Source organism: Puma concolor, chromosome B3 (assembly GCF_028749965.1).
Source record: "Puma concolor isolate L17-30 chromosome B3, mPumCon1.1.hap2, whole genome shotgun sequence".
NCBI classification, from domain to species: Eukaryota; Metazoa; Chordata; class Mammalia; order Carnivora; family Felidae; genus Puma; species Puma concolor.
In genome coordinates this window covers 35,301,290-35,314,306 of record NC_141672.1, presented here as the reverse complement: position 1 = coordinate 35,314,306, position 13,017 = coordinate 35,301,290, and the positions used below count along the sequence as shown (strand labels likewise).

The 13,017-nt window shown below is 39.2% G+C and overlaps 1 protein-coding gene across 11 annotated transcripts in view; it reads left to right on the top strand.

Moving 5' to 3' along the window:
• GARIN2 (golgi associated RAB2 interactor family member 2) overlaps positions 1-5,398 on the top strand; it is a 35,639-nt gene extending 30,241 nt beyond the window's left edge. For 6 of the 11 annotated variants that reach the window (XR_015252276.1, XR_015252275.1, XR_015252273.1 and 3 more), the window contains 2 exons: positions 2,375-3,539; positions 5,283-5,398. Coding sequence is in view for 3 of the 11 variants with exons in the window: in XM_086709496.1 (XP_086565622.1) it covers positions 5,283-5,305 (23 nt within the window). In the remaining 8 variants the exon portion in view is untranslated. Of the gene's footprint in view, positions 1-1,109; positions 1,459-2,374; positions 3,540-5,282 lie in introns of those variants that run through there. The other 5 variants (XR_015252274.1, XR_015252271.1, XM_086709499.1 and 2 more) reach the window with 5 other exon arrangements.
• The last annotated feature ends 7,619 nt before the right edge of the window (positions 5,399-13,017 follow it).

Sequence of the window (13,017 nt, the reverse complement as noted above, 5' to 3'; positions counted from 1 at the left end):
TTCTGAGAGTCCTACCATGCAGGAACTATTCTTCAAAGCCTGTCCTCATGCTATCTTGCAAGTGGTAGGCATCACTGCACTTTTTCTGTGCTGGTAGAGTCAGTTTCCCAGTTCCCTGAATCCAGCTCACTGGGCATGAACCACTCCCAGGCCTGCTCAGCAGGCAGAACCCAAACAATAGGGTCTGTATCCTTGCTGGTTTGGAAGGAAAGTGGTCTACCACTAAATTTCTTGGTAAATCTACAATTGTATAGTCCTTACTTGTATCTGGGGCTCCGCTTTGCTGTCGGGTGATACTATTTAATGTTTTATTCAGCAGTTGTTTCTTTACATACTCTCGTGTCTGAGGATCTTTTAACTTCTTAGCAACAAGTTTTTAACATGGGGTTGTCATATGGCACCAGTGGAGATCTGTCCCCTTGCTTGCTGCTGACCTACTTCTAAGTTACTGTCTAAGTTGAGGGGTGGATAGGCCTCAGCTCCAGTCATGCACATAAAAGAACATCATGGAGAGAAAAAAAAATACTTCTGCTTTAAAATCCAAGAACCCGTGAAGGCATTCTCAGTCACATTTGCAAGAGTCCTACAAAGAAGAGCAAACAACTAGAGGATAGTGTTTATATAAATGGGATTTTTGTCTGTAGACCTTACCACTGAGCTTTGGTGTCCAAAAGTACCAGATGAACTTCACTGAGATGTGAAGTTCCAATCTACAGTATTGAACCTGAGAACATTGTAGGGAAATGCCATTGTAGTTTATTAGAAAAATGCAAAATCTCCTTTGCAATATATAGAATTTTCACCTACCAATTTTTACCTCAAGTTCTATTTCAAAACGAAGTCACAGTAAATTTATAGAAATTCTAGAGATGTCCAATAGCCAGATATTTTTGTCTTACTTTCTAAAAGAGGATAAATCTTGCAGCAGCCTTATTACTGATAATTAGTATGTTAGCATATGATTAGCACATAATTAGTACAATCACATACAACATACATTCTGAAGCACTAGTTATTTGTGCATTGGGAATTTATAATTAATGTAGGATATTGATACATTTATTTTCATTCCATATGTGACTGATTCTTTCACCTGTCTTCTGGCACAGGCTTAGTTTTGTTGAACTGAAGAAGCATTTGATCCTTATCTATTATATATGAGGCACCATGGCAGACTCTGAGAGAGATTAAAAATACATAATAGGACATCACCTGGCCTCAAGAGATGGGCCCAAATAACATAAAGTAAAATGTTATAGGTGCTTTCAGAGAAAAGTGGAGAATATAGTTTTAGCTCAAGAGAGAAAATCATGAAAGAGTCTATGAAGGAAGCAGTCTTTGAGTTAGGAAAAGGGAAATAAGAATATCCTGGGTACAGGATACAGTAAGAGCAAAATTGAAGAATAAGACAGTGTTGGGCATATTCAATTTAGGAATAGTGAGAGATGCAGCTGGAAAGCAAAGCAGGATCCAGATTATGGAAGTCTTGGGTCATCTAAGGAGTCTGGATAGTACAGACCTCCTTTTGGCAGGTAAGAGCCACTGAAAGACAAATAACGAAATGAGTGTTATGTTTTAGAACGATTACTCTGACTGCAATCTCTAAGAGAGCTGCAGCAGGCTACAGGTAGGAAATCATTATAATGGTCTGGGGTGAAATGTGTCAGTCTTGAACCTAGGGGGGAAAAAAGCCAGATGGAAACAAGGATGTGAATATGCAGTTAACAAGATTTATTGGACTGACTACTTGTGGGGACAAGAGAAAAAAACAAAAAAAAAAAAAAAAAAAAAAAAAAACAACTGAGGATGACAGAGTTTGAGAGGCAACTTAACTAGGAGGTAATGAGTCCATGAAACAAGCTGGGAAAATGAATTACAGGAAATCTGGAAGGCAATGATGAAGAAACCAGCTATTAAATACTGCACCTGGAATCAAAAGCCCTAGGTTTGAGTTCTAACTGCACTTCCTCTGTTCCACGGATGTGTCATTTAATGTCTCTGGACCTCAAGCTTCTTCAGCTGCCAAATATGTGTGCATATGGGTGAGGAATTGAAGAGGGCATGGTTAGCTGTCTCAAGACCCTTTCAGCTGTTATGACTTTATAAGCTGACATGTTTATGGTCTTGGTGGCCCATCTTTGTAAATTTAGCAGGCAGCTTAAAATGGGGCTCTGAGAATCAGGAGCTAAGCAAAGGTAGAGCAAACATGCAGTGACGTTTGTCACACTCAGCTTGGTAAATCATGAGGATGGTACAATATACAAATTTGGCTTGCAGTTTTCACAAAGTATTAATTATTTTTCCTGGTTTTTTTTCATGTACTTTCTTATTCTTTCCACTTTTCTCTCCTGTCTTCCCATTTTTCCTTACTTAGGCTTGCATAGTATTTTGATTTTCCCTCTGCTTAGCATTTCTTTCCCCTTTTTTACAGTCCTCTAAATCACTTCTTTTTGCCCTTTCATACCCTTACTCACACTTAACACTTTTTGCCCCAAGAAGAGCAAGGATTAGTAGAATCTTAATCCCTTGTTCCATTGAATTTAGACTAAATGTAGACTAAAAATGAGTCTGTGAATCTGATTTCTATTCTAGGCAGTAGCCAGAATAGTAACTGCTCCCCACTGCAATAAAACAAAACTCTGGTCCTATTAACCTGGTCAGATTCACATTCACCCAACTCCAGGCAATGCTACCTGAGGACCATGGTCTCTTATTCATGTCTCAAACCACTCAGCAGTTTGACAAAAGGACACTTTTTCTCCTTTCTGAGTAAGGCTTTGGGTAAAGTGGACTCTGAATGTACTGTTTTCATGAAAAGGCTGCAGGAAGAGCCTAGGCTAACACTGTCTCTCAGGATCTGGGTCCATCTGTCCCTTTTCTTGACTTTTAATTTCTTACCTATGTAGGTTTTACTCACTTTAGCTCTGTTGATCTCTTTACGGTGAGCCCAAACTTAGGCTTACCTTTGATCCTATAGTATTTTCCCAAGATGGAAAGCAATCAGACAAAGGATAGACATCCAAGAAATAGAGAAGGGAAAACTGCTACCAAACACCGGGAATTTCCTCCCCATTTATATCCATCTTTCTTTTCCACTTTCCTCTTAACTATTGCAAATCAAATTCTTTGCAATCTTAAGCAGCCATGTTCATTCAGTTTATGAAACCCAGTCTAAAAAAGAGAAAGGATGGGAGGACCCTAACAAGGAAACTGTGAAATTTAACAATGGGCTCCATTGGGAAAAATAAAGACATTTTTAAATTTAAGACCAAATTGAGTTCTCTCTCCTGTGCTTTTCTCTCTTGCTTTTGGCTTTTTTTCTTTCTTCTTCACTTCCCCTCTCTAATGATCTCTATTTCACTTTCCTCACTATTTTTCTTTTCGCCCTCTGGCTCCCTCCTCTCATGTCAAATCTTTTACCTCCCTCAAACTTGTGCCTCATCTGTTTCCCCCTTTCTCAGGGGAATGGATGTGAGGAAAGGAAAGTAAAACAGAAAAAGAAAAGGCCAATGGAAAAAAACATGTAAGACAACCTAAAGGTAATTTTTTACAATTATAAGTTGCTATAGATGATAAAGGACAGACATGACACTTTCACAAAAAGTTGTCAATAAATTGAATCTTTTGACATTGAATCTTATTGCTTCTATTGTAGTAACAATAGAGGTGGAATGGAATGTTGAGGGTTCATTGTAGTTTCTGCTCTAGAATCCTTCAAGTGTCAAAATGTAATGTCGCACAGGGATTAGGGGAGCTTCAGGTGAGGCACTAGAAGAATATTACTTGCTGCTGCTTTTACAAGTGATTCCATCATTCTCATCCCTATTCTTTCTCTTCGTTCCCTCCTCAAACTCTTTTCCAACCTTGGCAGGAACCACGTGGCCATATCTCATCTGGGCTCTGATGTTGGAATTGAGGTGCCCACCCATCTTTCCACTCTTCTGTGTCACTCTGCCACCACAGTCAGCTTAGCATTTGGGCACTTATTAATAGGAACTCACCCAGATGCACACCATGGGCCAGACATAATGCACCAGAGGAAAACAGTGTAGCCAAAAGATAAAAGCCCATGCACAATACCCCCTGGCCTCTCTGCACACTCCTTCGTCTAGGCCTGTTCTTTCATCATTTCTTTCCTCCCATAAGTGTGCTCTTAATATTGTTCTATGGTGGCGGTGGACAGTAAAGGAGGCACTCACGGTGATGTGTGTTGGTACCTAGGGAGGGTCCCAACCCCTGTCATTTCTCAATATATTACAGCATTTAGAAAGAGAAATTCATTTAAAGATAACTCAATATTCTACAATGATCCCATCTTTTGACTGATATTTTCTATAATGATGAAATTTCAAACCCCAGGGTCTTATGAAGAGAGATCTGCAAATGCAAAGAAGGGCAAAAATAGTAATATACATACCATATTTAAATCTTGGCTTCTAAAATTTAAAAAGTGGCTCCCAGATATTTAAATTGTGAACTGCTGATATATAAGAAAAAGTAGATGATTAAAAATTTTTTTTCCTTTTTTTTTTTTTTTTTTGAGAGAGAGAGAGAGAGAGAGACAAAGCATGAGCAGGGAGGGGCAGAAAGAGAAGGAGACACAGAATCTGAAGCAGGCTCCAGGCTCTGAGCTGTCAGCACAGAGTCCACATGGGGCTCAAACTCATGAGCTGTGAGATCATGACTTGAGCTGAAGTCAGACGCTTAACCGACTGATCCACCCAGGTGCCCACCCAGATGATTTTTTTTGATGGTGAAAAATTTTGGGTACTAATCAAGACTTCATATTATCACAACTGAAAAAGTAGGAAAGTTACTTGGCCCCTTATTTATAGTGAGCATATATTATGTGTATGTAAATATATATATATGACTTATTTTAGGACTCAGACTAGGACAGATCAAGGACTTGCAAATAATTCAGTGACACATCTATAAATTTTAAAGACTAAAGCCCATAATCTTAATCTTGGCATCTTGATTTATTAGATTCTTATATGAGTAGAAACAACCTTTAAAAACAAAAAATTTAAGAAATCATAAGAGGTTCCTTTAACATCACTTCAACCTCTAGATTTAAAAAATGAGATCTTATCTGTCCAAAGGGTCTTTACTGTTAGATTAAGAAGAGAAGCTATATTAAAAATGCAATTTTACTTATTTCAATCACTTATTTTACTTATATTTAGTTTTTTAATGTTTTACACTTAACAGTAATAACTTTAAAAATATTTTGTGTTTTAGACCTTTGAATTGAACTGACTTTTCCATCTTTTTGGCAGATAAATACAAACTACTAAACTAAAAAATAAGAACAACTCAAGAAATAATAACCAACAGAAGAGAAAAACAAGGCAGTGTCTTCCATGTGGCAGAAATAAAGGCTACTACTAATCAATCATTAAGTATTTTTTTTTTAATTTTTTTCAACGTTTTTTATTTATTTTTTGGGACAGAGAGAGACAGAGCATGAACGGGAGAGGGGCAGAGAGAGAGGGAGACACAGAATCGGAAACAGGCTCCAGGCTCCGAGCCATCAGCCCAGAGCCCGACGCGGGGCTTGAACTCACGGACCGCGAGATCGTGACCTGGCTGAAGTCGGACGCTTAACCGACTGCGCCACCCAGGTGCCCCTAATCATTAAGTATTTAAATCCATGCCAATCTAATTTCTTACATCTTGATTATCATAATTGGGGATATCAGTTTTAAAGGAAAAGTAGAGAAACATACAGAACTATTAAGGTTTTCAAATTATAAACTCAATTTTTATCTATAGGGCTTCTTTGCTTTGGAGTTATTGGTTAAATTTGTTATTCTCTTTGGTTTTACTTTTCTCACTTGGACATTAGCCCAACTCTGTGTTGTTTCTAACATTAAGCACTATGAGGTCCTTGAAGGGGGACCATGGTCTTTAAGTCTTTGTGTTCTAAGTGTTGAGCACATGGCCTGAGAGACAGTATTTGCTGAATCAATGAATGCCACTTCCAAACAGTTTTTTTAAAACTCCTATACTTAAAAAAAAGAAAAAAGTTTATTTATTTTGAGAGAGAGAGAGAGTGCACACGCACAAATACACAACAGGGAAGGGGCACAGGAGAGGGCAAAAGAATCCCAAGCAGGCTCCATGCTATCAGCACAGGGCCCAATGTGGGGCTCAGTCCCATGAACCATGAGATCATGACCTGAGCTGAAATCAAGAGCTGGACGCTTAACCAGCTGAGTCATCCAGGCACCCCTAAAACTCCTATGCTTTTAAATATAGAAAAAGAATTACCTACAGTCCCTATCTGAAGAATAGTTTGGATTTTTAAAAGCCACCACTTACTCCTTTTCAAAAAGCTGCCAGTCATTCTACAATGTGCTTTGCATGCTTTCTCAATCTTCATAATCTAAAGGGGTATTATTACTTTTCTCTTTTACAGATAGGTGGTGAAAGTAGATCTTACCCAAGTTACTTGTTCAAAATCATGTAGCTGGGGAAAAAAGATATATACATAGAAGATCTCTCTCTCTCTTTCTCTCTCTCTCTCAAATTTCACACAAATTGTACTGGTATTTCTACTGTGTCCTGAGTCGCAACAAGGAATATGTCTCACCTCCATTTTCTCCTTCTTGTCCCACAGACAAATCTCTAGAACTATATGGTCCAGTATGGTAGCAACTGGGTCTATGTGGCCACTGAGCACTTGAAATGTGGCTAGTGCAACTGAGAAACATAATTTTAAATTTCTTTTAATTGTAATTAAATTTAAATTTAAAAGCTGAAGCAGCATAGAATATTTTTTCATTAAACATAAATTTATTGTTTTGGTACGGCTACATTTTTTCACTTTAACTGTTGAAAATTTAGCACCTGAATTGAGATATATTTTCAGTGTATGATATACATCAGATTTTGAAGACTTAGTACAAAAAAAATAAGAAAATATCTCAATAATTATATTCATTATGTGTTTAAATTACAGTATTTTGGATATATCAGGTTAAAACTTATAAATTAATTTCATGTTTCCTTTTACTTTCTTCATTAGCTACTAAATAATATCTCACAAAATTACATATGTGCTAACATTACATTTCTATTGGACAGGAAAATCCTCTTTCCATTCCCCTCGGCTCACAATCCCAGGGAATTACTCCTCCTCTTATCTTTGCTCCAGAGGTAAAAGGCATTTCTTTCCCATTTCCACAATCAAGAATGAAATAGAAGGGGTGCCTGGGTGGCTCAGTCAGTTGAGCATCTGACTTCGGCTCACGTCATGATCTGACCACTTGTGGGTTGGAGCCCCGCGAAAAGCTCTGTGTTGACAGCTCAGAGCCTGGATCCTGCTTCAGATTCTGCGTCTCTGTCTCTCTCTATGAGTTCATGACCTGAGCTGAAATCAAGAGTCAGATGCTCAATCAACTGAGTCACCCAGGTGCCCCTAAATGTTTTCATTTAAATGAACCACTTTCCTTGTACCATTTGCAATTAACCATGCCCCCCCCCCCAACTCCCACCCCAGCCTACTCTCACCCCTTACAACCACTGAATGGATTTTACCTTCTAAAGATTTGGATTTTTGTGATGAGGAAAAAAGTTTGTAAATCCCAGATATCTGTTTCCACTGAGTTTTTGCAAGTTCCTAGTTAGAATTACCTTGTTTATCTGATCTGTAATTTCCATCAGAAACTGTTCCTCCGACTGACTTCCTTGACCCTGTCTCATGGCAGGGGTATGTCTGCTTTGAACTGACACATCCATTAAAGAATCACACATATAATAAGACCTTATAATCACTTAGATGTTAGAAAAAAGATATCTAAGCTTGTCAGAGACTTCTGTCAGTTCAGGAATAAAAGTGAAGTGCAACTAATTTTGACTTTTGAAGAAGCTTTCTGCCTTCTAATTCTCAGCTGTATTAATTAAATGAGGGATTATTGGGGCGCCTGGGTGGCTCGGTCGGTTAAGAGTCCGACTTCGGCTCAGGTCATGATCTCACAGTCCGTGAGTTTGAGTCCCACGTCGGGCTCTGTGCTGACAGCTCAGAGCCTGGAGCCTGTTTCAGATTCTGTGTCTCCCTCTCTCTCTGCCCCTCCCCTGTTCATGCTCTGTCTTTCTCTGTCTCAAAAATAAATAAACGTTTATTAAAAATAAATAAATGAGGGATTATTATAGTAGTTAAAATCAACCATGAAGCATAGGAGGAGGTGGTAAAGAGCAAATAGTTTTCTTTTCCTTTTTCTTTTTGCATTTGCCATACTCTCTCCCTTCTTCACCACACAGAGGACCACTTAGGAACAAAAACAATCATCTTTAGACAGAAGTTATTCCTAAAAAAGTTCTGACATGTTAAATTTGTAATGCTCATTAGAAATTCTAACAGCAATGTTGAGCCAACAGTTGAATACATGATTCTGGAGTTTGCAGCAGAAGTTCAGACTAGAGATCAATTTAAAATTGACAGTGTAGGGTCACCTGCTTGGCTCAGTCAGTTAAGTGTCTGACTTTGGCTCAGGTCATGATCTCAAAGTTTCTGAGTTTGAGCCCTGCATCAGGCACCGTGGAGCCTGCTTGGGATTCTCTCTCTCTCCATCTCTCTCCACCCCTCCCTCTCTTTCTCTCTCAACATAAATAAACTTAAAAAAAAAAAAAAAAGACAGTGTATAGATGGAATTTAAAGCCATGATATCAGATGAAATCATGTAGGGAGTGAACGATGAAGAATATGATAAGAATAAGGACAAATGATTAATGCATTCAGTGTAGAACACTGTTATAAGCACTTTACATATATATTCAGTCTTTACAACCACTGTAGTAGGTAGCTACTTTCATGATCCTTAATTTATAAATGAGGAAACTGAATCTCGGAGAAATTATTTTGTTTTGATCAAACGGTCAGCAAGTGGTAGAGCTGGGATTGAAAGCCAGGCAGAGAGGAAGTAAACACTGAATGTTAGAATCTTGGGACACTCCAATTTTAAGCATTCAGGGAGATAAAGAACCAACAAAGGAGATGAGGAGGAGGTTCCAGTGGGTAGGAAGAGAAGCTCTTTTCAAGAGCCCAGAGGATAAAATGGAGAAAATGCTCAGTGGCATCCAATGCTGCTGGCAAGTCAAAGTAAGATGAGAACCAAACATTAACATTTGCATTTAACAAAGTGGCTCTAATTAATGACTTTGACAAAGGTTATTTTGAAGCAGTGGTGGAGTTAAAGCTCAGAGTCAGTCCAAGAGAGGATAAAAGAGGCATTTAAGTTCAACTCTGGAGTTCAGCACAGATAACATCCCATTCCCAGTCATAGATATTCACATATAGATATGAATTAAAGCAGCAGCAAAGATTTGTTGTACAGACAAAATAGAGATTTGATTGGGAGCTTAGCGAGGAAAAGATATGGGAAATTTTTATAGCTATTTTCAAGGAGAACAAACTTGATTTCCTTTCTCTTGGCATTAAGTCTTGATCTTTCCTTCATTTAAAAAATTTCCAAGGGGTTGGCTCAGTTGGTTAAGTGTCTCACTCTTGATTTCCGCTGAGGTCAAGATCTCGTGGTTCGTGGGTTTGAGCCTCATATGGGGCTCTGTGCTGATGGTGCAGAGCCTGTTTGGGATTTCTCTATCCCTCTCTCTCTCTCAAAATAAATAAATTAAAAAAATTTTTTTCAAAGCTCCGAATTTGTCTACCTCCTCTCTTCAAAATAAAATTTTTCCAGGACCATGTTTTATGTGTCTACTCATCCCCAGCCTGGCACAGAACCATCCAAGTAAGGTACAAATGAAAGTGTGATAAATGACTCACATCCTAAATACTGAATATCTTACCCTGAAGTTATGGTTGATACTTGTTGTTCCCATAATAAGCCCATACTTTTCTTTGCGTACTTCACCTATTTAAATTGATAAACGTTTTTTACTCATCTTTTTAAAGTCATGTACAAGACCTTGGTTTTTCTATTATTGAAGGTATTTTCATAATAGTTTATTCTCTATTCCTTTCTTTGTCACCCATCATTACATAGTATAAGACTTTACCTTTGAGTCCACAGAACACCTTATTTTCATTTGCCATACTTTCCTAATGTATTTTATCTATATGGGATTGTCTTGTCCCTTTCCCAAGCTGCCTGTTAATTCCTCCCGGATGAGAACTGTCACGTTTTAATTCCTTACAGTACAGCAAGTATCAGTATATATTTTTTGAATTAATGTGTGAATAGTAAAGCTATTTGAGTTGAATGATACTGACCTGTATTAAATAATACTGCCGCTAACCTTAGACAGTGGGACCTCTCATTCCGCATGGCAACAACTGCATAATGCTTTTAGCTTAGAGACATAATTTTTTTAGCTAGATGAAAGGTGAAGAAACACATCAAAATAATAACTAAACACAATGAAATTCAAAAACTTCAGGGCTTGTTGGTTTGCTTTCTTTAACTTTTTAAATATTTATTTTTGAGAGAGAACAGAGAGAGAGTGCGCATGCAAATGCACGGGGTGGCAGGGAGGGGCAGAGAGAGAGAGAGGGAGATACAGAATCCAAAGCAGGCTCCAGGCTCCAAGCTGTCAGCACAGAACCTGATGTGGGGCTCCAATCCACAGACCATGAGATCATGACCTGAGCTGAAGTCAGATGCTTAACCAACTGAGCCACCCAGGCACCCCTGTTAGTTTGCTTTTTTTGGCTATTTTATACTTTTTAAATATATGTAGTTAATGATGAACTCACCTACTAATTGCTTATTTTACAACATACATGAATCAGTGAGTATTCTTTTAGTTTACATTATTTCTGATCTCTGGTTCATACAATTATAGAGATTAGGCTGCTAACCCAGTTATGGAAACAGCTTTCACTAGTGCCTATAGGTAAGAAAACCAGAGGGATATTGATTATATCCTTTAGTTAAGGATTTCCCATATAATGGTGAATGGTAGAATCTTGAAAACTGAGATTTCAGATCTGTTGCAAATGTCTGAAATGAAATATTAACATATTTCCTCAAGACTTTAATGAAATAAAATAGTATAACATTATATTATATAAACATATAATAGAGGCTGTTGGCAGATGCCAAAATAAGGAAGGCAGAAGGGTATTTGCTGCCATTACTTTCCACTGTACACTTGACTTTACAGTTTGCCTTTTACTACTTCACCCAAAATACTTAGTTACAAATTTGCCAGAGTGATTCAGTGGGTGAACTTCCCTATGACAAGAATGAATGACTCTTTTGAGGTTTTAAACCACAGATTACCCATTTCATTCTTTTTTAAGGATGAATACTATATTTTCTAACCTAACTATAGAAATATATATATATATTTCTATATATAGAAATACTATATATTTCTAACCTAAGCCATCCATGTTACATTCCATATACAGAGGCTACCAGAATTTTAAATCTAAAACCAAACAAACAAAACCCGGAAACAAGAAACATATTACAGATGAGAAAATTTAGGCCCAGGAATCTTGTCATGTATCCCAGAAGTAGTTATCATCAAATCACAGAACTAGTTATCATCAAAACTACAACTCAAATAGAATCACCTTACATCCACTTTCTATACCTTTTCTTCTTCTTCTTCTTCTTCTTCTTCTTCTTCTTCTTCTTCTGCACACAAGGATAGTAATTTGAATGATTTGGGGATTCTGGGAATGTAATATTTAGCAGAGAATACATTTTTTTTTTTTTTATCTGCCATTGGGTCCACCCTCTTTTAAAACGAAAATACCTTTAGGAAGTAAAAATAATATTTGGAAAGCACTTTAGAAAGGTATTTCCCCATATTTTGAGATCAGTAGCTGCTCTCTCACACAGATAGTGATCGCCATTCTATTAGGGTGGGGTCCTGTGACAGAGGAGTCCAAGCAGCTGGTGAAGCAAGGCTAGGTAGCTGGAGGGTTCATTTGGGCGGTGGTGTTTTGTAAACCTGCTTGGGGCCAGGCAATTGGAAGATATGGGTAAAGAGTGACTATCTTCCTAAGAGGCCATTTCTCTGAACAGGTAGATCAGTGGTTCTTAACTGCAGGCGATTTTGCCACCAGGGGACCTTTGGCAACGTCTAGAGACATTTTGCTGGTCACCAATGGGGGTAGTGGTACTACTGGCACCCAATAGGGAGAGACCAGGGATGCTGCTAAACACCCTACAATGCACCGAACAGCCCCCATGACAAATTAGCTGGTCCAAATTCAATAGCGCTAAGACTGGGAAACCCTGTGCCAGAGGAAGAACTCATTGAGGAGCTTAGAGGAAGCTTCTTGAATTATTATTTACTTTACGCATTTAAGAGAAAATAGGTCACATACACGCCTTTTTTATTTCCTTTTTGGATGTGACTAACAGTTTCTAAGGAGTCCTGGAGACTTTTTGTGGATTTCCTTGCACTGCATACGGGGTGGCCCAGGTAACTAAGTGCATTCACTCGAGTTTTGTGAAACAGCTGTGGCCCGGCCCTTCTTCCTTTCCGTTTTTCAGAACTCGGTCCTAGCTGCTAGCTTTTTGGAGTTTTCTGCCGTAACAGAGAATTCTGTGGGACGCTACACATATCCAGGTGTTTAAGTATGTCATGGTTCTTTAAACAAATGTTAGATTGTGTGACGTGCCTCACAGAACACTGGAGTTGCCACAACGGGAACCAGATTTTCTTCAGGAGCTGACTGACGGGCAGTCAGGGAGACTAAGGTCAAGGGCTCTCCCGACTACAGCCCGCGTCGGACTAAGTCTCAGGGAAATCTCACGTCCCCACACGGCTCGGCCGGGCGGCTCAACCTCAAAGCGGTCGCCTCACGCGGACGAGCAAAAAGCAGCTCGCGTTTCACTTAGAGGCGCGCGAGTGCGCGCGACCCACGGCTCGGGGCTGCGGGGCGGACCAACGAGTGGGCCCTCCCTCCACGCCGGCGCGGGATTGGGCGAACCGCGCCAGCCTCCGGGCCTAGGAGCGGGCGGGGCGCGCCGAGGAGGGAACTGGGATAGGCGCGCCCGCTGCGCCAGCGTGCCGGGGGCGCGTGCGCGGTCT